The 27,177-nt window shown below is 39.7% G+C and overlaps 1 protein-coding gene across 1 annotated transcript in view; it reads right to left on the reverse strand.

Moving 5' to 3' along the window:
- Tp53bp2 (tumor protein p53 binding protein 2) overlaps nucleotides 1-27,177 on the reverse strand; it is a 47,572-nt gene that overhangs the window by 17,778 nt on the left and 2,617 nt on the right. The window contains exons 2-4 of the mRNA XM_013015365.1: nucleotides 8,227-8,374; nucleotides 5,606-5,719; nucleotides 1,841-1,923 (exon numbers count right to left, since the gene is read on the reverse strand). Coding sequence (XP_012870819.1) covers nucleotides 1,841-1,923; nucleotides 5,606-5,719; nucleotides 8,227-8,374 — 345 coding nt within the window. The remainder of the gene's footprint in view (nucleotides 1-1,840; nucleotides 1,924-5,605; nucleotides 5,720-8,226; nucleotides 8,375-27,177) is intronic.

Below are 27,177 nucleotides of genomic sequence, written 5' to 3' on the forward strand. Positions count from 1 at the left end.
GTTAATTTTTACATTAACATTCATTATGTTGACTTATTAAGAAATAAAACATACTAATATTTAAACACTGTTTTGTTGTCAATTTAAATTGAGTTGTTGCAATGAATAGGGATATAAACAATGATTTAGAATTATTCTGTTCTATAGGTAATTTATAGAAAGATTTAATTTATATAATATCTGATCATATTAAACACAGTACTAGGGTATTAGCAGCAAACTAGAAATCGAGTCATCGAAACATTATTTAAAAATATTTTAGTAGTAAAAAATTCAAGACACGGTGAATCATCAGGAGCAGAATGAGAAAGTATCCTCTTTTAACATTTACTCAATATTGTTCTAGAGAAACAGTGCAGCAAAACAATACATAAGCAGAATTCTGAATGGCAAGGAAGAAAACAAGCTGTCTTTACTCAGAAACAACATACTCACCTATGAAAAAAAAATCCTATGAAATCTACAAGAAAAGCTATCCAAACTAGTAAGTTACTTACCAAGATTGCTAGATTTTGTGTGTGTGTGTGTGTGTGTGTGTGTGTGTGTGTGTGTGTGTACTCCATATTCCTACAGAAATGGAACATTTTTAACCTTGTAATCTTTTTTTTTTTGTCATTCATGGGGCTTGAACTCTGGACTTGGGCACTGTCCCTCAGCTCGTCAGCTCAAGGCAAGTGCGCTACCACTTGAGCCACAGTGCCACTTCCAAAAATGGAACATTTTTAAATAGAATTAAAATATGAAAGGCTTAGGGATAAATTTAATGTATATGCAAGACCTGTGCACTGAAAATTTCAAAATACTGCTGAGAGAAAAAAAACACCTAAATAAATGGAACAATAAAGCATGTTCTGAATGGAAAGTTCAAATTATCAAGGTGTAAATTCAACAGAATTCCAACTAGAATCCTAGCAGGCTTTCTTGTAAAAACTGATAAACCAAAATTCATAGAGAATGCAAAGCATCTAAAACAGCTAAAACCAAAGTATACAAACAGGAAAAATAGGAAAGTCTCCTGCCAGAATAGGAGCAAATGCTAATAATCTGGATTCTAACAAAGTACAGACAGGAGAAATATGACTTAGCTAATCTCTAATGGTATTAGAAATTCTGAATTGTGAAAGGAAACATTTTGATGGTTGCCAATGGCTCACACCTGTAATCTTAGCTACTCAGAAAACTAAAATATGAGGGTTGTGGTTCAAAGTTAGCCCAAACAAGAAAGCTTATGAGACTTATCTCCATAATCCCCCAAAAGTCAGAAATGAAGCTATGGCTCAAGTAATAGTAGAATGTTAGCCTAAGAGAAAACAGCTCAACAGCAGTGCCCAGGCCCTGATTTCAAGCCCCACAACTGGCAAAAAAGAAAGAAAGGAAGACAAAAAAAGGAAAAGGTATGTTGAGAAACTTGCTTACCCAAGCACCAAAAACCCACATCTATAATCCTAGCTTGTGAGGAGGCTAACATTTGTGGATCAAGATTTGAAACCAGCTTAGCTAAGAAAGCCTTGAGATTCTTATCTCCAATTAACCAGCAAAAAAAACAGAAGTGGAGTTGTGACTCAAGTGGAGGTGTAACTTAGTCATGTGTGAAAAAGCCAAGCAAGAGCACAAAGTCCTGATTTCAAGCCCCAGTACCAACACACGTGAGCTTACACACACAAAACTTAAGTTGATAATGCGATAGCAACTACTATTGATATGTTTCCATTTTTCTAAAAGTAATGATAGCAATAAATAAAATCACAAAAAAAACTTATTCCTCTAACTTGCTCAACACTTACAAAATTTAAAGGTTAAAAAGCAGGTTAAAGGACATGGATTTACGATGCCCACTTACGCCATTTTCCTTTCTTCGATGTTCACCAGTAATTTTTACTCCATTCCTCTTTAGATTTGGATCCTGAGATCTTGGTCCACTCACTATATACAAAGTTTAAAAACTATGTGTTAACATTTGAGTTGACAGATAACAGTATCAGTTCCTTTCAGAGTTCTGTTATTATAACTGTTTGATACTTAAAGTTGAATGAATACTAACTAGCCAGGCACAGTGAGTGGTGAGTGACTCACACCTTTATTCTTAGCTACACAGAAGAAGATCAGGAGGATTGTGATTCAGTCCAGGCAAAAAAGTCTGAAATTCTACTTCAACCAAAAAATAACTATGTGGTGGTACCTTCCTGTCATCTCACATAGAGGGAAGCATAAATGGGAAGACTGCAATTCAGACTGAAGTGGGCTTTTTTTTTTCTAAAGTATGGCTTAGTGGTAGAGTGCTTGCATAGTGCTCATGAAGCCTTGGATTTGATTCTTCAGTACTACATAAATAGAAAGAGCCAGAAGTGGCACTGTGGCTCAAGTAGAGTGCTAACCTTGAGCAAAAGAAGCTCAAGGACAGTGCCCAGGCCCTGAGTCAAAGCCCTAGGACTGGCCAAAAAAAAAAAAAAAAAGAAGCTCAAGGACAGTGCCCAGGCCCTGAGTCAAAGCCCTAGGACTGGCCAAAAAAAAAAAAAGTAATAAATAAATAAAGCAAAAAGAGCTGGGGACATGGCTCAAGGGGTAGACAGGCCACCTAGCCAAGCAAGCTCAAAGCCTGAATTCAAACCGTGGCTACTGCCAAAATACTAAAAATAATTAACTTTAAAAAAAAAATTTTTTTTAAATTCTTGCCAGGCGCTGGTGGCTCATGCCTGTAATCCTAGCTAACAAGAAGGCTGGGATCTAAGGATTGTGGTTCAAAGTCAGCTCAGACAAGAGTGTCCATAAAACTCTAATCTCCAATTAACCACAGAAAAACTGGAAGTGGCCACGCTGTGGCTCAAGTGGTAGAGTGCTAGCCCTGAGCTGAAGAGTGCAGGGACAGTGCTCAGGCCCATAGTTCAAGACCCATAACCAACAAAATAAATAAATTTTTAAAATAATACATACTTAAAATGCTAATAACAATGAAGTTTAGGTCTCATAATTCAGTCCATTTTGGAAAATCAATTACATGGAACAGTGACTATTAGTAATAAGTGTGTGCCATCTTGCCAACTACTCAACTAGAAAAGCTTCCTAATTCACATAATGAAGGTGGGAAAATAAATGAAAATAATATACTTCTGACTATTGGTACCTTACAGCATCTACAGTTCTTGCTCCTATTTCTTAGTAGTGAAACCAAAAATAGCACCATTAAAAGAATAGAAAATCACATCTATACTCTGTTCATTGTCAGTGTACTACATAGGAATGAAGCAGTTGAAAATAGGACATTTATGTTTGGAATATTTTGTTTACTGGGGACATTCTGTGGTAGTGTATTAGTATGCTGTGAAGCTCTGTCAACATAGTATTCTGCTTTTTTGGTTAAAAAGAACTTTCAAGTGAAAACTCAAGTGAATCTCTGTACCACTTGACACATCATAAAATGAAAAGTTTGCTGAGCACTGGTGGCTCACACCTGTAATGCTAGCAACTCAGGAGGCTGAGAGCTGAGGATCATGGTTCAAAAGCCAGCCCAAGCAGGAAAGCCCAAGAGAATCTTATCTCTAATCAACTGCCAAAAAGCCAGAAGTGGAGCTATGGCTCAAGTAGTAGAGTGTTAATCTTGAGCACAAAAGCTCAGGGACAGCACCCAGGCCCTGAGTTTAAGTCCCAGGACCAGCACAATAGAAAAGATTCAAGTAATCTATACAACACTTCTGTAAACAAGAAAAAGGGGGGGGGGACCTGTTCAACTTTAAGACTAATTATTTTCTTTGCTCCCCCACAGAGCACTTTACTAGTTTCTCCTTAATGTATCAATTACAGAATGAGGGTAAAAGCAAGTACTTTAAAAAATAATTTCATACACATTCTAGGTCACAGGTCCTAGTTAGAAAAAGGACATGGTCAGAGTCTCCCAATCCAAAGCTGGTAAATTAACACCTTCCCAGAGCAGACTGAAGCAATCCTGCTGTATACCAATCTAAACACCATGTGGCACTGGTGCTTTGCAACAATGTGCAAACAGCTCTGTTATCTGAACATTATATTTCTCACATTACAGATACATTGAAACTGCCTACTGCACTACAAGAGACTATTCAATAATTTACCTAGCACTGCACAGCAAGATCTTTGAATTACTAGATTACTTAGAAAAGGATATTTGTAGTAATATAAACAAAGAATATAACAAAAATAAGATACAAATGCCATCAACTTAAACATAAAGAGCTTAGGAAAAAATACATGCCTACCAAGTAAGAGGACCGATACCAGAGATACTAAAAGTCAGGTAAGCCAGCCTGGCAGAGGTGATTCAGGTTCCACTCCTGGCTCTGCCTCTAGGTACGGCCTCTGACAAGTCACTTAACCCTAGCTATCAGGTCTGCTCTCCTTACAGAGAAAAAAAAAAAAAAAGGCCGGACTGAATTCTGGCTCCCTATTCTAAATTTCATCATTTCTAGTTGCCAGGTTATATATGGACCCTTCTATTAAAACAATAGTATTAAAACTAAGATTTTATAATTTCTACTAATTAACATGTTTTACTAACAAGAAAAATGCAGTATGTTCCATTTTTATTTTAGCAATTCTAGCACTTTTAGAATTACATGGTAATCCTTCTAGCCATGGCTTTCCCTGAGAAGGGCACGTCTTCATGGATCTCCAGGTGAAGTTACTCTTTCCCTCACACTTTGAGACCTCCAAGGTCACAGGATGGCCATGCCTTCAAGTCTAATGCTTCTTCTAGCCCACAACTCTCTATTCTATGTACGACTTTCTACCCCTTCCTTACATCCAAAAACTCGGGTCATAACCATTGGTCATTAGTTGTGATTGCATGATTCCATTACTCTCTCAAGGTACAAGTCCTGTCTTCTTCTGGATGACTTTGCCACCAAAAGCTAGCCTCTCAGTTCCATAGCTGAGTGGTCTCCATGCTGAGGCAGGCTCATTTTTAAGGTGACCTAGAAACACCTGGCCTCTGAAAGTTCAAATTCCAAATGTTCTGCTTTTCACCACAATTTATTTTCCAGCTACTTACCTCATTCATTTCTTCTCTTGCTATACCTGTTTATTAATCCGAGTGATGCTTGTGGTCTCTGAACTGTCCTCTTGGCCCTCAGCCCCCTCAGGAGGACATTCATGACTCCAGTCTTCATGTTTCCCACTCAGATTAGGTGTTCCCTTGCTAGTGCTTTCTCCCCTGCACCAACTTCCCAGCGGGCTTGTTGGGCAAAATCCCAACCAGGGAGGGGTCAGTCTAACTGTCATCCCTCACAATCTCCCTGGACAAGCAGAGCACTAGTGCAGAAAAACTACACAGGGTTCAAGTCTCTCATCTCAGCTGGCCCCAAAGCTTGCAGCAACCTGGCTTCCCCAGTAAGCACACTCTCTTCTCAACCGCAACTGTCTCAACCTGCCAGCCTATGTCTATTACCACGACCCCATATGACTACCTCTACTAATGTACCTGTTCCACTGGTTCAACTTCCTAACCTCTCCATCTCAAAGCTCTAGGCTCTTCCCCAGGCATCACATGTCCGTGTCCCCCTCCCCACCTCCCCCTCCCCTGGCAACTCCCAATGTACGAAGCTCAACTATGAATCATTCAGAGAATATTACATACCAGTGTCTCTAATAGGAGGGCATTCGTGACGAAGGAAGAAACGAACTTCATTTCTCTGACTTCCAAGTCGCTGAAGAACATCAAACATTCTCTCATTATCATCAACTGGACGTTCTGAAAGAATTGATTGAGAAATCATATTATCGGTAGGTAAAAGGAAGAGAACATATTTGCCACCTATCCTTGCTGTAAATTATGGATGAATGAGGTATTTGGCATCATAGAAAATCATTTTTTCCATTAAAAGAACTCCGAAGAAGCAGAAGGGTCACAGATTTCCCACACTTAACTATCATTGTCATGCCAAGGTGGAGTACTAGAAAGAGATTCAGATCTAGGCCAGCTGTCAAGAGCACAAGAGTCTAATCTGGAAGGCTGCTCACTCACTGTAAGCAAGCTGTTTAACGTTTGTAATGTATTAGATCACAGGGTCTCCTTGTGAAAGCAACTTTCTAACTAGACTATTATTTTTTAATTATAGTCTTTGATATAGGCTATTTCTAAACTATAATTTTGTAGATATTACAAGTTCAAACTTTCCATTTCCTAACAAAAGGCTGTTTATTGCAATGAAAATATATGTATGGCTCTCCTGCAGCAAGATTACCAGTTTTTTCAGTACTTAGAGACAAAAAGAAGGGCACAAGTAAATGCTCCACACTAAATGGGAGTTTTAGGAGAAACAATGTACATCGAGTTCTCAGAAAAGAACAAAGAAAAAAATCTTTCACCCTCAGGAAAGGAAGCTGGGTGTAAAACCAAACATCCTCATTGAGAAAGCAAGTGCTTAAAGAAACTACAAACTACCAAAGAAACTACAACATGTCGATTAAATTACACTTAATCAGCCATCAAAGACATGATTTCAGTACCTCAAATAAACAAGGGCACAAAGAATGTGGTAGCCAAACCTTTGGCAGATAATTCTGAGAATTAACTCTGAGCTTAATCTGGTTGTTTGTAATAAACAACTTGTAGTTCTAGTTCTGGCTCTGCTTCCAGTACGTAAAGTACTGGAAAGTACGTAAAGTACTTTTTAGAGAGGTTTTTCTGCTCTAAAAAGCATACAAATGTAAGATTCTCTCCAAAAGGAGAACACTCATATCTGAGGAAATTCTCTTAGTAGGAATGCCCCAAACACAAACACTGTACTCAAAACACAAGAAGTAGATACGTCCTTCCTGCTAGCTCAAGCCTATACTGCAAACTACTCAGGAAGCTGTTATGTAAGGACGAAGGCTGAAAGCCAGCCCCGGCAGGAAAAGCCATTTATTTCCAAGTAAGCATCAAAAAAGATAAAAATGGCACAAGTGGTAGAGCACTAGTCTTGAGCAAAAAAACCTCAGGGGGCTGGGAAGGTGGCTCAGTGGTAGAATGCTTGCCTTGCATGCATGAGGCCCTGGGTTTGATTCCTCAGTACCACATAAGCAGAAAAAGCTGGAAGTGACCCTGTGGTTCGAGTGGTAGAGGGCTAGCCTTGAGCTGTAGAGCTGAGGGACAGCGTCCAGGCCCAGAGTTCAGGCTCCACAACTGACCAAAAAAAAAAAAAAAAAAAAACAAACAAAAAAAACCTCAGGGACAGGGCCCAAGTCCTAAGCCCCAGAACTGCACACACACACAAAAGACAAGAAGTAAAGCAGGCCAGGGGTTAGGGATGGAGAACTGAAATCTCCAGGACTCTTAAGAATTTACAATCTAAGGCAGAGTTTTAGACTTCCCTATATATGGAAGCAAAGCGGCTGAAGAGTTTTAATAGCAGGAACTGTATTATCCAGTTCTCATTGTAAGAGATCACTGGGCTTCATTACACACCAATAGTCTATTTGACTCTTACATAAAGAGAAAAAATAATTCAGAGAGTGCAAAAGACCTTCTAGAACATCCCAACTGTGGGAAAGTCAACTAAAGATGAATAAAACTTCCTACCCTGCCTGGTAAGAAGTGAGGGTTCAGCTAAAATTAGATGCCATGAATGGAGCAATCTCATTAACACAGTGTATACCTTGCTCTGCAGACATTCTGGCACCTTCAGAGAAGGAAAAGGAAACAGTAGCAGTTGATCCAGCTGTGCAGGAACAAGGCAGAAATGATGGAAACTGCTCCCACCTCTACAAACCCCACTGGGGCCAAAAGGAAGCAGGCCACCCCATTTTAGAGCTCCAAAGAGCTATTGTAAAGAATCTCTTCAAGGCTTCTGATTCTGCCTGTGACAGCACCACCACCTCTGCCCCTCTCCCACCTCTGTTCCTCAACAATGACAGCTGTCCCTAAAAAACTATAAATAAAAAAAAAAAATGAGAGGCCAAGATGATCAGGATCCCTCAAACTTCTAAGAACACCTAAATATACAAAAACTACTTTGAAGCACTATACATTTGACTGTAAGACACACTGGGCACACCGGCCACCTATCCTGACCTTCTGTTAACTTAATAGTGCTCGGCTTCATTTCACTGCAGAAAAAGGAATCAGCAAAGAGAGAGCCCTGTCACAAAAGTTGGGTGAAAGCACTGTCTCCTGATGGGCACGTTTCTCTGTGGGTCACCAGGAGTACCCACTGTCACTCCTAGAACCCCAAAATAACAGTCAATAGAAGTGAAGTACAAAGCCAGGTAGCATACCGGAGCCACACCATACTTCAGCCAAATGACAGTCACTCTCGCCGGGCTCTTTGCACAGGTCTACCACATCTCTGCAGATTGTCTCAGGAGTCACGGGAACTTCTGTGAAGTGCTGCTCATTGTTACTGAGGTACACAGTCAGAAACATCTGGAAACAACAAGAAACATGTTAGTCACTAGTCCTGTCTGTTGGGCAGCACTCCCCTCCCCTCAACCCAGCCCTTTCTTTAAATCACCTCACTTGGAAGTTCAAAAGTACAACACAACAGGCTGGCTGCCTCAGGCTAAAGTGGAGTGGGGATCCTTGTTTATCCATAGGCACTGCCTGTGGAAACTCTGGGAATCCTATAGTTCAGTCAAAACAGTTCATGCAGAAGGTCAAATCTTTTTCTGCCAGTTTTATTTTTATGCTATTTATCTACCAAGTAGCAAAAATGTCAGAACCATACCTCAAACCAGTCAATCCCTCAGGATTGAACAGATAAAAGATATCTAAAAATATAGTATGTACTGCTTATATGCAGGGATGGGAAACTGGAGACCTATCTTAGAGAAAAATTTTATATAAACCTACCTTACCAGCATGAATTAAATAATAAGCAGAAATAATAGCTAATATACTAAAACTTATCTAACCTTGCATATAAACATTTAAGCTAATAGATATAATAGATAATTAACCAAAAATCTTTCTCCTAGTGAAATTAGATTGTGTGTTTCTCCTAGTGAAATTAGACATATACATCTATAGATATATACATACAAGGTAACCAGAAAAATTAAGAGGATATACTGTACAAACCATAAAGCATATAAAAGGGGGGAAAGCTGTAGAATTTCCCAGTATAAGCGAAGAAACTTTCCCACAAATGATCTCAGGTTTTTCACATTCTGATAAGTGGTACAGCATAAAGATATACAGTTCTAAGGCTTCAAATTTAGCCAACAGGGAAGCACTTAAACTGACAATGGAAAAATCATAAAACCTTGACAACATCACTTGAAAAAAATAAAGATTAACCAAGTTTGCAGAATTCCACCCAGTTGCTGCCGTGGCCAAAATACACAGCACAGTTAATGATGGAAACAAATTCTTTACACTTTTGTATTAAGAAGTACTTCGCCAGACTCCCCACTAGCACCAACACTTTCTCTGAAGTTTATCACTTCAAAAATAGTAATTTCCTTGTCAATGAGATTGAAGGTATTTATTAAGTTACAGAAATACTGGCTATCCAGTATATACACTAACCTGTGCTATATCACAAATACAAAGCTATTATGTAACCTAGCAGCACTGTACCTTAGCACACATCATTTTGCAGTGTACTTTTACCCTCTCTCAAACTTACATCAACTCAGACAAACAGAGCAGGTATTCTTTGATCATTATAAACAAAGAAAAAAAAAAGACTTGAGAAGTGATCTACCTGGCTGCTAAGTGAGAAGGTCAGGGTACAATTTTGTTTTTCTGATCTGTCATCTCCTCATGAAACTGTCCCTTCTAGCAAGAAAAATCTTAGGAAGTATCCCACTTAACCACAGTCACCCAAGTTTGTTGGTTTGTTTTAATACAGACCTAGTCTTTTACTTTCTGAAAGACTAACAGCTTTATTTACTTAAAAGCCTAGCTACAAGTCAGAATGATGAACTGTGGTCCTACCAAGGAATCCCTTCCCAAGGGGAAGGCACTGGTCTGCCTGGTCTGCCAGGCAAGGGTGTGAGCAGACTCCATTTCTTCTTCTATGTATGAAGATCAGTTCTGAACTGGTTTTAGTAATTATTCTCAAACCTTTGGTGCCCAGCCAGCAATGTGACATTTCCCAGGCAGATCTGATTTGAATGCTAGATCCACTTTTTTTTTTTTTGGTCGGTTGTGGGGCCTGAACTCTGGGCCTGGGCACCATCCCTGAGCACAGTCCCTGAGCTCTTCAGCTCAAGGTTAGCACTCTACCACTTGAGCCACAGCGCCACGTCAGGCTTTTTCTGCTTATGTGGTGCTGAGGAATCAAACCCAGGGCCTCATGCATGCAAGGCAAGCGCTCTACTACTGAGCCACCTTCCCAGCCCAGATCCATGCATATTTAAGACTGCCCTTGGGAAACAAGGACACCTCTCTAAAACTCAGCCTCCTCATCTTCAAATGAAAGTCTGCAAATTCCCTAAATGTTTAATAGGTGTCCACGTACGACACTGACAAGGTCCCAGGTGACCTGCCGGGACACGCACTTGGCCCATTCCCTTTACCATCCCTCACACTGCTTCCCCCATATCCTCGGCTATACCAGTATTCCCCTCACTACCAGCAAACATCCCAGGCAGGGTCCCACATCAGGCTTTGCACTTGTCATTCCTGTTTGGAATGCTCTTCCCCATAGGGCAGCAGAGCTGACTGCATTTCCTCATGTTTTCATACAATTGTCACCCTCTCATTTAGGTCTTCCAGCCCCACCCCTACACACTACTCCCAGCTTTGTTTCCTCTATTTGAGATATAACAGACATAGGGGAGAATTATTTGACTGGTTTTTTTTGTTTTGGACTCTGCTCCTAGAATATGAATGTCATAGTCTTTGTCTCTACACAAAGGTGTTTGTCTTAGTTTAGGGTTTTATCAGCCCAAAGGGAAATAAGCACATGTGTTATACATCCTGTGCATGCTACTGCATTTTACAGATGGAAACACTGAAGTGCAGAGAGATGAAAGTGACTTGCCCTGGTCACACAGATAATTAAATGGCAAAATGAAAGAAGTCTGAAACCCAAGCCAGGTTTCCTCCAGAGCCCGAGCTTTCAACCCCTGTTATCTTCCAGCGCCTTCGTTAGCAGCACATGAGGATGGGCTCTCCTGGATGTGGACCACCTTCTGTCACTGCCTCCAGGTCTGCCTTTTACAGTGATGTCTTTGCCTACATCTTAACTCTGATTTGTTTCATGGTAAATTTTCACTTAGGTATTGCTAGATGGTCTTGCCCGGAGCATACAAACTCTATATATTCTGATCCAAGTGGATTCTCTCATTTCTTCAGTTCACTGAGTCATGTTACTTTTGTCTCAATATTCTTTCTATTCGGTCAACAGTTAGACACTATCTGCAATATGGCCTGAGTTTGTGTGTACAAATACTCTTTCCTCAATAGCTAACACTGAATGCACACAGTGCAAAATTCAGAGAGAGAGGACAGGTGCACAGGGATTCCATAGGAAGCACCTAGGAACCAATAGCCCAGGCTGGTTCCTTCTTCCATTTTCATACTCTCTACCTCCTGCCCCACTGGAGAAGCCAAGTATCAAGAGAGCCTATAGAAGTTGTCCTCCTGGCCACAAGGCAAGGCACAGGAAAGGAGAGGAGGAACCCAAGTTCCTAGCACAGGAGCCTTCTGGCTGTACTATGCAGAAGGCTCCAGTGAACCAACCACCTACACAAAGTAGACACATACGCCTAGCTCTGGGAAATAAACACACCAAACTGAAGGAACCAATAGAAAAGCTGCCACGCAAGAATAAGGTGTCACTGCAGAGGCAACAAGACGGAAGACTACGGAAAATTAGTTCAATGAGGCAAGTAAGAAGCCACATCTTTATGGGCCAGAGATTCTAAAACTTTGACAAGGACAGAGGGTTGTTGAGATGATTGCTGGCCCCATCCTGGGAGTTTCTGATTCAATGGATCTGGGAAGGGGACTGGGGATTCACCATATCTAATAAGCTCTCAGATGGAGTGGACACAGTCCAGAAACCACACAGAGAACCACTATCTAAGACCATTAACAAGGAATTCAGATGATATGTTATGACACACTGGAGGCAAATCATTTAGAGACAAAGTAGATTAGTAGATACCATGGGCTTGGAGAAAGGAGGAGCTTGAGGAGTGACTGCCAGTGAACATAAGGCTGCTCTGTAGAGTGACAAATACTGAATCAGGGATGGTTGCACAAACCTGTGAATACACTAAAAGCACTGCACACTTCAGACTGGTCAATTTTAGTTATGGTATGCGAATTCTCAATTTAGAAAAGAAATCATGGGGAGGTTTGAATTGTAAAGTGATTTATGTCATTACACACACACACACACACACACACCCCACACACACACACACCCCCCACACACACACAGAGGCTGTTTTACATGAAGAGACTACAGGAGAAGTAAGGAAGACTAGTTAAGAAATACATACAGCACATATGAGCTAATGTAGTAACACAGACTGTAGGCAGAATGAAGATGGTGAAAAATGGCTAGATCTGAGTGATACTCTGCAAGCAGAGCCAAAAAGGCTCAATTAAGAGGTAGGATGTAAGATATGAAAGTGGACAGATATTAGAAATGAATCTTGATTTGTTGCCAGTTTACTGAGATGAAGGAGGAGGAACAGGCTGGAAAAGGGCCCACAGACAAGGACATGTCACATTTGAGATACCTCCCAGACATTACGTAGAGGTCCTAAGACTGGATGAGAGCAGCTAGTGGCAGAAAAGAAAGCTCATTTTTATGCCTTGAGCAAGTCAAACTCCCAGAAGAAGTCCCATAGAGACAAAGATTCATCACTATCACAAGGAAGAAAGGGGGGGAAAAAAGAAAGAAAGGAAGGAAAGGAAGGCAGGTGCATGGGGGGGGGGGAAGGGGAGGGGGGGCAGGGAAGAGGAAGAAAAAGAGAGTGAAGCCAGCCAGCCTTGGGAAGTGTAATACACCAGAAACCAAGCAAAGAAAGAGTTTCAGGAAGGAAGATAGGATCAACTGAGTCAATGAGACTTAGAGGTCTAAGAAATGAGGGCTGAGTCATAGAATCTGAAAAGATGCTGTTGACTGCCTTACACAGGGCCTGGCTGGAACAAGCTAGAGAACCCGAGGAGAGAAAGGAGCAGAGATAATCAGTACCGATAACTCTTCTGAGGTGTTGTGCTTTAACACAGGTAGACAACTTGGAGCTATACATGAAGGAGATGGTTAGTGAAGGCAGGGCTTTGTTATCATAAAATGGAATAAGCCCCTGTTCTCATCAATAGGTCAAAGGATAAAGGAAATGTGCTCTGTACACAATGGGATTTTATTCAGGCATGAAAAAGAATGGAAAGTATATCATCTGCAGGAAAATGGATCGTGCTAAGTGAAACAAGCCAGATTCAATAAATCATTGTGTAGTTTCCCTTATATGTAGACTCTAGATTAAAGAGAGAGTATTGGGGGAGAATAATGGAAGAGGGGCCACTGATCAAGATGCATGGTGCTCATAAACTGACATGATGAACTGGGGGGACTATTTGAGGAGAAGATTAGCAGAGAAGGAGAGAAGAACAAAAGAGTAATGAGGGGTAAATATGATCAAGGTATATATGTATGAAAATGGCATAGTGAAACACATTACTTTTTACAATTCATATATGCTAATAAAAAATTTTAAAAATGCTTTCAAGAAAAACACATAGGTATCTTAAAAGTCTATTACATTAAAATGGAATAAAAGTTACTCCCAAGAACAAGGTAATGGCAGAAGCTACAGCATGGTTAAACCTTGAAAACATTACAAGTGGAGCCAGGTGCCAGTGGCTCACGGCTGTAATCCTAGCTACTCACCAGGCTGAGATGTGAGGATTATGGTTCAAAGCCAGCCCAGTCAGGAAAAGGTCCATGAGACTCTTATCTCCAATAAACCACCAGAAAATCAGAAGTGGAGCTGTGGCTCAAGTGGTAGAGCGCTCACCTTGAGCTGAAGAGCTGAGGGACAGCGCCCAGGCCCAGAGTTCAAGTCCCATGACCAACCAAAAAAAAAAAAAAATTACAAGTGCTAGAAGTCAGACACAAAACCAAATAGCTCACACGACTCATCCATATAAAATGTTCAAATTATGTAAATCTATGGAGAAAAATAAATAAACTAATGGTTTTTAGGAGCTAGGGACAGAGGGAGGGAGGGATGGGGAGTGATTAACCTTTAGGAATTAATGGTAATGTTTTGCACAGCCCTGTGAATATACTAGAAACCAATTAATTGTATTTTTTTGTTTGGGGAAGGAGGGTTGGCACCAGGACATGATCTCAAGGGCTATCAATTGAGTCACACTAACAGCCGTGCTTTTTGCTAGTTAACTGGACAAGGAAGACTTTTCTGCCCAGGCTGGCATTGAATTGAGATCCTCCAGATCTCAAGCTCCTGATTTGTAAGGATTACAATCCTGAAGTACCAGCACCCAGCTGAACTGTACACTGTCGCTAACACAATTTTCTTAAATGGGGCTCACTGCATGATGTTTATGCAAAATATAAAAATATCCTGAGGAAAAAATTTACTCACAGAACAGCTGGAGAATAGTTTAGTATAAAGTATATGAAATTGTACATATAATAAAAATTTGAACAAGAAAAAGATTAATGTGACCAGAAGTAGATTGAGGTTTTGGTAATGAGGCATAAACTAATGGAAAACATAAGGAAACAATTCTTTAAACTATGTAGTACTTCCAAAATACCATCTTCATAATTTTTTCAAACCATATATTAGTTGTACGAGGGGGCAAGGATGGTAGTGCATTGTGACATTTCCATATATACAATGTACGTATGGCTTCTTTCCCACATGGAAGCAAGCAAAATGGTGTTTCCTAGAGCTAAATCCTCTGGGAACCTGTGGCGAGAAACTGACTTTCACTGACTCAAGCCATAGATGGGTTTCTGAGAACCTTTGATGTAAATTATTTCCATCAAGAGTCTACATCAGCATTTTCAGGCACACTCAAGTCTCAGGACAATAAGCCACTGGGCTTTGGGAAATGTTCCCAATGTGTATAGGTCAGGTAGCAACAAGAAAGATGCTTCTGTTTCCTTGCTGGCAGATGTGGGTGACAGATAGCTAAGCTCCTCTGTGTGGCCACGTAACACTGTTAGCTTCTTTTCAAATCATAAGCAACACTTTTTACAGTGTGAGCTGCATGGAAAAGAGATTAAACAAGCAAGCATTTTTAAGAGATAAAAGAACACTCAAGACAACACAAATAAATGCACTGGAAAATATGAAGTACCATGTATAGCTATAAAACGGTCTTCAATTAAAAATAGAACCCCACACAGGTGAAGTAGAAGGGAAGTGATTCATTCAAAGACACAATGATGGTATTATCACCTGTTAAAATCACATTTGGAAAATGAAATTCTTTGTGACCTTATTCCCGGAATTTATCCCCAAGAACTGAAAGAAAAGCATTTAATGCTTGGAGATTTATTGTTTCATCTATAAACAATAAAATGGAAAACTAAATATCCACCATCATGAAATTGTTTAAATTAAAATACATATGCTAGAAAAACTATGTCAAGATACTAATTACCCTTTGAGTTAACAGAGTGTTAGAAAATGTTAAGCTAATGTTATAAAATAGAACTTTAAGTCATAGAGCATAGCCCTTTAAAATAGATGTACATGTAACAAATGAAATTACTTGTATAGAAAACACAGAATTGGCTGGGTGCCAGTGGCTCATGCCTGTAATCCTAGCTACTCAGGAGGCTGAGATCTGAGGATCGCAGTTCAAAGCCAGACCAGGCAGGAGAGTCTATGAGACTCTTATCTCCAATAAACTACCAGAAAACCAGAAGTGGCACAGTGGCTCAAGAGGCAGAGCGCTTGCCTTGAACTAAGAACTGATGGACAGCACCCAGGCTCAGAGTTCAAGTCCCACAACTGACAAAAAAGAAAAAGAAAACACAGAATTGATATCAGTGGCATTAGGAGAGCAGATACAGATGTCAAATTAAGTCAGGAGGGAAAGATTGGGAGGATCATAGTTTGAGGCCAGCTAAGGGGGAAAACTTCACAAGAACTTATCTCAACCAACAGCTGAGCACTGTACATACCTGTCACCTTTCTTATGTGGGATCTGGAAGTTCATGGTTCCAGACCAACTAGAGTCAAACAATTAAAAATCTGTAAAATACCCATCTCAACAGAAAGAGCTAGGTGTGGTGATGAATGCCTGTCATCTCAGCCACAACAGAAACAATAAAACAGAAGGAGCACAGTCTAGGCAGGCCTGTGTGAAAACCAAGAACCTACCTCAAAAATCCCAGAGACAGGATCTGGGAAGATGGATCAGAGGTAGAGTGCTTACCTTGCACGCATGAGACCCTGGGTTTGATTCCTTAGCACCACATAAGCAGAAGCAGGAAATGGCACTGTGGCTCAAGTGGTAGAGCACTAGCCTTGAGCTGAAGAGCTGAGGGACCGTGCCCAGACCCAAAGTTCAGGCCCCACAACTGACCAAAAAAAAATCCCAGAGACTAAAGGTCTGGGGGCATGGTCTAAGCAGTAGAGCATCTGTCTAACAAATACCAAGCACTAAGTTAAAAGCCTAGTACTGCCAAAAAAAAATTTTTTTTAAATTTTCAAAGTTGAAATATTCATAAAATAATCTGCACCTTAAAAAGTCACATTTAATGATTAATATTTGTTTCTACCTTTTTTTTTTTGGCCAATCCTGGGATTTGAACTCAGGCCCTGGGCACTGTCCCTGAGCTTCTTTTGCTCAAGGCTAGCACTTGAGGAATCGAATCCAGGGCTTCATGTATGCTGGGCAAGCACTCGACCACTGAGCCACATTGCAGTCCATTTCTACCTCTTATTGCAATCAATCTCAAAAAAAAAAAAAAAAAAAGCTCAGGAGAAGATAAAGCACCCCTCACATATTCTGCATGCCAAAGGTAGGCTTCATGCCAAAGACGTAGACTTCCAGAAGTCCAAGAACACAAATCTGATGTCGAATTTTAAGAATCCAAGGACACAGATAATTTTCATTTAAAAAGCATAGGTCAAGCCCAGGACCGGTGGCTCACACCTGTAATCCTAGCTCAGGAGGCTAAGATCTGAGGATCGCAGTTCAAAGCCAGCCTGGGCAGGAAAGTCTTTGAAACTCCTATCCAATAAACTACTAGAAAACTGGAAGTGGCGCTGTGACTCAAGCAGTAGGAGCACTTGCCTAGAACTGAAGAGCGAAGGGACAGTGCCCAGGCCCAGAGTTCAAGCCTCACAACCCAGGGTGGGGGTGGGGGGGAAGCATAGGTCATAGATTTATTTTATAGCTCCATTGTTATAGACTATGTACTCATGGTAACTATTATGTCACTGATGGAAGAAGTAATTCACTTTCTAAAAGACATTATTAAAGATTAAAATTTAAATGACCTCTCCAAGAGCAAATACCAAAAAATTGGCTAGAGCATTTACAAGAAATTTACTTTCAGTCAGAGACTTGTTCATTCATTTGATTATAAAAATCACATGAAACTCTACAGAAAGAAAAAAAGGAACTTGAGGTGAAGATGCTGTGATACAGACAGGAAATAAAGCTTTCAGAGTTGTCACCGATGAAAACTGGAATTTACCCAAGGTTTACTTAGGAGAAAAACATATATACATATACCTTGAAAAAATGGTCCTTTAAAGAAAAAAATGAACCATCTATGAAAAGAATACCACAAATCCTCCTCAACTTCCACAACAGGAAACTCCCCTCACACCTCAAAGTATCCTAGTAGTGAGATTAGAACAAAGCCCGAGGGGGGTGGGTTCTGAGTCTGGTAGATCCTCAGTGGAAAAATTCAAATTTGTTTTTGTATTATGTTTTATCCTCATGAAGGTTGAAGGAAGGTTCCAGAGTGCTTTCTGGAGAAGAATGCTACCGAGTCTCCTTGACGTTCGCAGAGCAAACTCAACTGCTCTCTTAACACTGACAGAAAAGGGACTGAACTAAGAAACAGCTACATCAGAGGAGAGTGGTTCAAGTTCTTATCTAGCACATGCCAGTCCCTGGGTTCCACCCCCAGCATCAAGTACACGTACGAGTACACACACACACACACACACACACACACACAAACGACATTAAACAGCTTCTATCTCAAACTCACACACCGACATTGATCCCAACCAAAGAGATCTAGAAACTAGATCCAAACCATCCTAGTCTTCTGGGACATTCTGCCTCCTGCTCCTCAGGGATGAGCTGGCTGGCCACTCTGCTCCTGTGGCCACTCTGCCTTCAGGAATTGTACACAGGGTGGGGTGCTCAGGCTCCCTACCTTGAGCATGCTCTGCCCTGGTTACTGATGAGGCTGCCCTTTCTATGCAGCTCAGGATCTCAGCCCAAACTGTTCCTTTTGTCCCCAGATTCTGAGTGGACAAGCCCTTGACACATTCCATCTATAAGCCTTTCTCTTGGAGACATTCTCCAACCTTCCCCATGATGGGTTCCAGCTTCAACATGGTTACTGGACACCACTGCTCACAAAGGCTTCGCATGCTGTCCAAGTCCTTTGTCCCACCTACTCTACTCTTCAGGCCACTGAACTGCTTCTTAAAATCCCCGTCTATTTCCACGAGTGACATCCCTGAGTGGCCTGGTTTCTTTCATGGCATACTTTCTGCATACATGCATCAGTTTCTACCAGCCAGATTTGCATTAAAGCAAAATCATAGATTCACACCCAGTGGATTTTTTAATATCATACACTATTCCTTTGGGAACCAACTAGGGAACAAAAAAAGTATGTAATCTTTAGTATTAATTGGATCCATATTCCATAAAAAAATTACATGTGGAAGAAATGTCCTGACTTTCCATTCACTAACATGTAGAATGCATAATCATTTTCTAAGATAATTAACATTTGGGTGAGGGAGAATACAGCAAGTTTGGTTAATTGAAGCAAAATGTCAGTGTATATTGAAAAACACAAGCTACCTGTTGATCATTGCCACTGGTTAACATAACCACCGCATATACGTAGACAGGCTAACAGTCACCTCTGTACTGAGACTTCCAGGCATGTTAGTTTATCCACGCCAGCCACTCTCTCTCTCCTGATTCTGCAGCTTTCTCAATCACAACTCCTGACGTTAAGGTCTTTGATTCACTTGTCCATTTATGTTTATTGAGCACTGCATATATGTACAGTTTAGGTGATGAGAATACAGTGATGAGAAAGCTTGCCTTCTTTGGGGCAGAAAGAAAAGAGAGTGCTCTATAAAGTAATGTGATGGGAATCAGAAAAGAGAAGTGAGAAGAACAACAAATTGTGATAAGAAAAGGCCAGCCAGTCTGGAGGAAGACATTCCACGAAAGGCCCTGCAGCAAAAAAAAAACAGATAGAACCACAAAGAAAAATCTAAATAACTCATACTTTCCATCGCTTCTCTCCCCAGAGTAGCTTATCTGTTTCCTAGATAGGCACTGTCCCTTAGTGCCACAGTCATCCTGCCTAGGATGACTCAGGTTATAAAACTTCTTCTGCTACAAAACATCCAGCTCCAGAAGTAAATGTTCTCTTTGCCTCTGTGACCACCACGCACTCCTCCCCTATTCCATCCACTCCCCCCCAATATACTCAGACTTACCCACAACAAATCTGCAACATGTATCTACTCAAGTACATTAAAGATACTCTGAGTCAAAAGTCTGTGGAAGATGGGGACCTTAACAGAATACTAGAACAAGACTGTCAGTACATTTAACACATTTATCCATAAATGGTATGTGATATTGGTTCAAAGTGAGCTTTTCTGAAGCCATATACTGTCTCAAGTGACAACATGTTCCAGACTATTTGGACATAAACCAAGAAATGTTTTTTCTTTCTTTTTTACTTATTTATATTTTTGGTGGCACTGAAGTTTGAACTCCAGACTTCTATCACTTGAGTCACACCCCAGATGAATTTAGAGAGATCTAATTCCAAAGCAGAACACCAAGAAGAAGCTACACAGTTTTCACTGGCTATCAGAAACAATCTACAAATAAATTAAAGACCTAAAAATATGAATTTAATAATGAATTCTTGCCCTGCACAACTATTTTATAAGATTAATGTAGGTATGCTTTCTCCTAACCTAAGCCATGCTGCCTGTGTGTCTTACATTACATACAAGTGTTGTTATATATTGCATTCTGGTTTTCACATTTATTCACTAAGAACTCTACTTTAAGATGCTATGAGTTAGCTAATCCATTACTTCTAATTCTTTCCCTTCTACCCACCCTTCACAATGGATGTGAAGGCAAGAACTGCCAGCACCAAAGGAAATAAAGAAACAACAATACATATCCATTCATAGCTTAATAAACAATACTGATTATATCCTTACAACATGGCAAACACCTTGCTAAATGCTGAGAACACCGGGATGAAAAGGCATGAGGCACCCACACCCTGAAAGAGCTTACAGAGCCATGCCATATGAGAACTTCCTCATGGTATACCTAAGGTCCAATGAAAACAGAAAGACACAGAATCCAAGTGATTCTGGAAATACTACTGAACCAGGCATGGTGGTGCTCACCAATAATCCCAGTACTCAGGAGCAAAATGAAAGAAAGAAGTGTAACTTCCCAAGTTAGCCCATGGCATCCTCAGAGACACAAAGGGGGCACTACACAGATGTCCCTACGTGGTGAGACACAGCTCCAAGAAAGGCTGAGGGAAATAGTGACCACGTGCCCTTCTGCATGGGCAAGGCAGGAAGGCTACTCCTCTCCCATCACAGCCCAGCATAACTACCAACTCTAATACTGAGTTTTCTGACCATTCCACAATATGGCTGAAGCTTCTGGACTAGAAATGTATCCTTGAGACAAAAAGGCTGAAATCCACTGGGCTAGATAACAAAGAAGCATGGTGTCTAAGTTAAGAAATTTCCTTTTATGCCCTTCAAAGTCTGTCTTAAAAGAAATCTGGAGAGGGAATAAAAAACGAAGTAGCTGGAAAGACCACCAGGGCAGCACAACACTGAATGGGTTGAAGAAGCAGTAAACAACAGTTGGAGAAAAAAGGTATAAGGTATATGTATGTAAGAAAGAAGGTATAAAACAGATTTGATCAGAAGCACCAGGACTGAAGACAGGGATTAAGGGCATGAGTACCTAACAACTACAGGAGAAAACAGGAAAAAGGGCTAAGGTAACACTCTGGCTAATGAAAAACTACAAGATCCTCGCTACTTAAACAAATGTTATCCAAAACAGCCCCCTTCTTTCAAGCAATCAACCCATTTTTTAAAAATGACCTACATCTAACAATTACCATCTAGATCTTTTTGTAATTCAGAAAAACATGTACATGAAGAGACCATTAAAGTAGGCTCTGGTCTGATTTTCTTCAATATGGAGGGGTTGGGGGAGGGAAAGTCAAAGAACATTTAGGTGGAAGTAGCCAGAGTATCACAGAGTGGTCATGAGTCAACTGTAAATTGTTCTAAAGCATAAGGCTCCCTTAAGAAACCTGATATGCCTTCTGTAGCTTGAAAGAACACAGTGACAAGCTTAAATTTAAACTGCTCTGTGTAGCTCTCCAGGGCTCTCAGATGAGATTAAAAGGATGCGTTTTCCCTTCCATCCACAGGACAGGATCTTCTACTATTCCTGGGGCTCACCAGTCACTTAGAGCAAATCAGTAAAGCATTACAAAAAAGTAACAGTTTAAGTCCACAACCAATTTCTCCCAACAGCTGGGCATAAATATCTATTTTCAACAGCTTTCCATAGACTTTCTATGGTGGAATTCTAAGCCTTTCCCACTCTTGCCCTTCCTTTCCTATGTCTTTCACATTGGTGCTTCTAGGTCACATTAATCTTAGAACAAAGCAAGCTTTCCCTATCAGATTATGCTACTCTCCAACCTAAAACAACTCCAATGTCTACCCTACTCTTTCCCTAGTCACAGACAGGGAAAATCTGCTGCCAACTCTTTTACTTCAGTTCCTCCCACTTCTCCCCTGCCAACTGGCCTCCCCTAGCCTCCAGTCCAGTGCTTCTTCTACACCGATCCCTAGGAATTCTTCCTTACTGAAATGCTCTCCCTGCACATCTCTAAGGACTGACTGCTTCTTAGCAGTCAAGTCCAGCTGAAATGTCACCTTCCTGACCACCTAAAGTAGCCATACCAGTCACTGAGCCCAACTCAGTTAAGTAGGACTCATCCTTCCACAGTTTTCATTAATGGTTATTTCCTGTCTCCCTCACCCAAACTCCTCATAAACTCTATGAAAGTTAAGCTCTTCAGTGTTGTGCTCTTTTCTGTACTTAGGACATTTAGAAAAGGAACAGAAATACAGTGGATACAACTAAATATTTGTTCTACAGGTGATACGCAAAATAGTCATCAGAAAACAATCAGTAAGAAAGAATGAAGAGATATGATTTGACATGATTTCCTCTGAGATGAGTTCCTAGCATAATCCCACAGAATTTGTGACACAAACAATCCTGAGGCTGCAGGCAAAATGTCACCCATCTTCAGGTCCTCTGGCACCATCCAAACAACCGGAAATGGCTGGGGAATGGGGGTAGCAATGATTTCCCAGCAGACATTCTCTTTGTTTCTCCAATCTCCCTGCACCCTTTTGCACCTCTGCGCTTTTCCATCCTACCTTCCGTCATTGCTCTCAAGCCCTACTTAAACATACCACAGCAAAAAAAAAAAAAAAAAAGAGTATTGTTTAATACCCCTCCTACAAAAGCTAATTCCCAAACCTGTTTCACTTTCCCCGCAGCTGGGGAACATTTCAGATCTCCCCAGTAGTATGAGTTAGAAGAAAAAACACCACCACACAAAGTTTCTTTGCCCATGGGCAGGTACCATCACATCATTACAAGAAACTCCTAAGGGACTGACCAATGTTAATGAAGATGTCTGTCCTCCTTTTTCTACTTCAACAGTAACTACAGTTATAGTCTGAAGTGCAATATTTGAAGCTACCATAGCCAAAAGATGATATCAAGACTACTGATTGCGCTGCAAATATATCTAAAAACACTATAACCCAGGTATTTGTGATCTTGAACAGGGTATGGGTTTCTATCTGGACCGGGCTCAAATCTCATTTCAGAAAAAAGACCAAGAACAAATTACTTAAACCCTCTAAGCTTCAAATTCTTTATCTGTTAATTGAGAATGGGAAGCTCTACTTCACAGTATGTAAAGGGGATCAGATAAGACAACCAAGAGAAAGCTCCAGTAGAAGCCCTTGGCCTAATCTGGGAATGAAGTTAGAGAGCAGGGCTTCCAGCCCACCTGGGGCTGGAAGTTTCTTGCACAGAGGAAGATCCATAAATTGCTGTAACCATATTTCTTTCACTATTAGTAGCTCAAACTGGTATAATCATGACTTATCTACTATTTTTTATGCCTGTGCCCTAAGAGATATTGAAACCTACATAAATTGAAATAAAAGTAGTACTGTTATAAAGCTGATTCTAGAAAAATAAATGGTGTATGTGTTCAAAAGTTCACTAGTTACTGACAAGAAAACAGGCATTTTCATTGAGAATTTGGTCCTATTATCATTCAAATTAATCACTATTTTAATACATTTTATGCAGAAGACAAGATAAAAATAATTACAGTCACTAAGTCTATGAAACTTTCTTCCTTCTCATTGTCTGTTTAAAATTTGCCTTTCAGAAGTGGAGCTGTAGCTCAAATGGTAGAGTACCATTCTTGAGCAAAAACGCTGAGGGAGAGCTCCCTGGCCCTAAATTCAAGTCCCAGTACCAGCACAAAAATAAATAAAATATGCCTTTCTTCCATAAGACAAATTTCCTCTGACAAGTCAGTATGCTCAGTGTTTTACTCTGCCTCCTAAGTACTTCCTGCTCATCTACAGATCTCTTTAAGGACCAGAACTTCTTGGCTTACCCCAAAGAGATGTACAATTTTCAAGTTTCACCCACCACTCCAACCTAAGTATACATTTCATACATAGCCATACTATCTATGTTTTCTTTTCTCAATTCCAACTGATTAAAGAAAAATGTTCTGTGCAGTACCTAGCACGCTATCAAAACATAAGTGTTTAAATAGTGTTTGGCAGCATTAAACGGTATGAGCTGAGAGCTCCCTGAATTCCTAAGCTCTTACATTACATTCCTATTCTTTGAGCTACCTGCTGGTTTTACAATACACGATGAGAAATCCCAGCAGCATGTATTGCTAGTTCCTCCAATTAAGCTAGAGAACCTGTACAACTGAGCTTCAAGACCTGTTCAGAGTTAATGTTAAATCAGCTTTAGAAAGACATTTTAAGGAGTGGCACACACTTGGTAGATTACCAAAGGTGATAAAGTCACAGTATTCCTTAAAAGCTTCACAACAGAAAGTTTTGTCTTACTGTTTTTACTGTCTGTTGGGGGGAGAAAAAGGGGAAAGAGTTGCTTCTAGGAAGCAATGACCGGGCGACATTGTCCAAAAAGAAATGTCCTCACCACCTAAATTATAAAACAGTAAACCCTCTGTATATCACCTTTATAGTAACAATTTTTTAAATTTAATAAAAAAAAGAATAAGAGACCACTCCAGATAAGGAAATTCTCTTTAATTCTGAAATCAAAAGTAAATGCACCTTAAGTTTCTTTACAATCTAAATTTAATTTCTCTGAGACAAGCAAAATTACAAAAAATTTAAAATATGTTCCATATTTAATATAAGCAAAGTCATAAGGCAACAAGGCTACAGCACATGAACTGTGAGATATTTTTGCATATTTTAAAAACAGATGACTTAGCAACCCTTGACAATTACAATTATATAAAAATAGGAACTTGACAACCTAATCTACACTTTATTCTGAAATAAAACCTGGTCTAAGCTAACTTTCTACATTATTACTCAACAGCAAATAATTCTTTCAGAAGACCTCATAATTATATAAATGCAGTGTTCTGAATCTGTAACTTGAAAGATTTTGGTTTTCACACACAATTTCCTTTTGGAAAATATGTACAAAGCTTTGTTGTTCCCAAGATCCATCTTAACCAACAAAAACCTGTCATTTCCACCATCCCACCTATACAGGAGACATAAGTAAGAAGATCAATGTCTAGAACCAACTAGGACATAAACACAAGACTCTGAAAATTCAAACTCCAATACCACAAGAAAACACACCAAAAAGGTGGAATTTTGAAATTAACCAAAGTGTTTAAAGAAAAATTACCAGCTATAGTTGTACAAGTTACACAAAGTCAATCCATAGAAATAAAAATTCTACTGATTAAGTATCAAATTGCTAAAAACAAAAAATATACAATGTCCCAGTAAGATTTTAAAACATATTTAAAAAAATCATATCTCTGTATGCTGAAAGGTAAAATGCCATAAATTTTCAAAATAAGCCATGATCAGTTCAATTGGGCTTTTTAAAACAAACTAGTATAGCTGTGTGCCATTGGCTCACACCTATAATCCTGGTGACTCAGAAGATAAGAGACTGGAGAATCATGGTTCCAAGTTAGTCCAGGCCAACAAATACAAGAGACTCATCTACAATTAACCAGCAAAAAGCTAGTAATGAAGGTCTGGCTCAAGTGGTAGAGTAGAAAAAGCTTCCAGCCTTCGGGGAAAAAAAAAAATCTAATAAGCAACAGTTCAAGGACCCAAGTTCAAGCCCCAGTACCAGCAAATAAGTAAATAAGGTATTATTTTCTGGAAACTATTGTCTTTGTAGCTTGTGTAATGACACTGCGTTTTATTGCATGTTCTACAGTCACCACCGAGCACATGAGACTAACAGAAATCAAATTAATTTCTTCAAGTTTGGTCCCTTGGTATACTTAAGCCACATTTGCAGGGCAGTAGCCACATGAGGTTGGTGACTATTGTACTGGACAATTCATACACAGAACATTTCTAGTATAGGTATACATATGCCAAGTACATGTCATTTCTTACCAGTAAATGACACACACAAATTCAAGCACTCTGGCAGTCTACTGTATTTGGCCTAAATACAGTGTGTTGTTTGTGAAATTTAAGATTTTGGGTTTTTTTTTAATTTATCATTTCAGCAGCAGGAACAGTAGGAATTTTCATACAATTATTATCTGAAAAGAGCAATGGATGCTTTGAAAGTCATGCTCTAACATCAAAACATACTTTGATTCAAATCTAACACTTCACAAAATGAAAGTAATAAAAAAAAAAGATACCTAACATAATTCAAATGGCTGAAAAAAACTTTGGATAAATGTCTCCATCTGAAAAATCAAATGCAAAGACTTAGAATACTACAGAGCACACTCTCAATGTACAAACAGTTCCCTTTTTCTGAAGAAAAATAAGGTGTGAAATTTGAAAGATTAATCAGTTTCTCCTACTCAGTTATAGAAACACCACAGAATCAGAGATACTAAACATGGCAGGTATCTGAAAATGAGAGTAATTATCATTCCCTCTGCAGTACCCTATCATTATCTCTATTGTGGTTAGCAGAGCTTGCCTATTTATTTTTAGTTACCCTACTGAAATGTATCTTCTACTTCTGGTTTGGGGTCCAATTATCACTTCATGTCCCACTTACACCACTTGATTCTGTGCTATTTGGTGAGAAAACACATGAACACCATTTATTTGCACATTCTTAATATATAATGTTTTTCAAAACAAATCAGAGAATGCACTTAATTCTAAGAACTGTATGTTTAAAATGGTTAGAATGGGCTGGGTACATGGTCCAAGTGGTCCTAGGAAGTGTAGGCCCTGAGTTGAAACCCCAATACAATCCCCACCCCCCAAAAAGGGTTAGAATGGTAAGCTTTAAAATTATACATATATATATATTCACAATAAAAAAGTATATCATGGCAATTAGTTACATTCTGAGATTATTCATCTTTTCATATTAGGCATGCTTTTCCTGAGAAATTGGTTGGGGTTTTCCAAAATAATAAATACAACAAAACCTTATTCACTGTAGAATAAGAATCCAATCATATTAAAAGCTAAAGATACCAACAAAACACCTTTATTTTTAATTTTTTGAATTATCTTTAGTTTACAAAGAATTTTTTTGGTCCAAGACCAGAACTCAAACTGAGTACCAGATGCTTTCACTCATTTCAGTCATTAATGCTCTACCAACTGAGTAATGCCTCCAACCCACAGAGTATTATCAACATTACTCCCCCC

The sequence above is a fragment of the Dipodomys ordii genome, unplaced genomic scaffold, assembly GCF_000151885.1.
Source record: "Dipodomys ordii isolate 6190 unplaced genomic scaffold, Dord_2.0 Scaffold26, whole genome shotgun sequence".
Lineage (NCBI taxonomy): Eukaryota > Metazoa > Chordata > Mammalia > Rodentia > Heteromyidae > Dipodomys > Dipodomys ordii.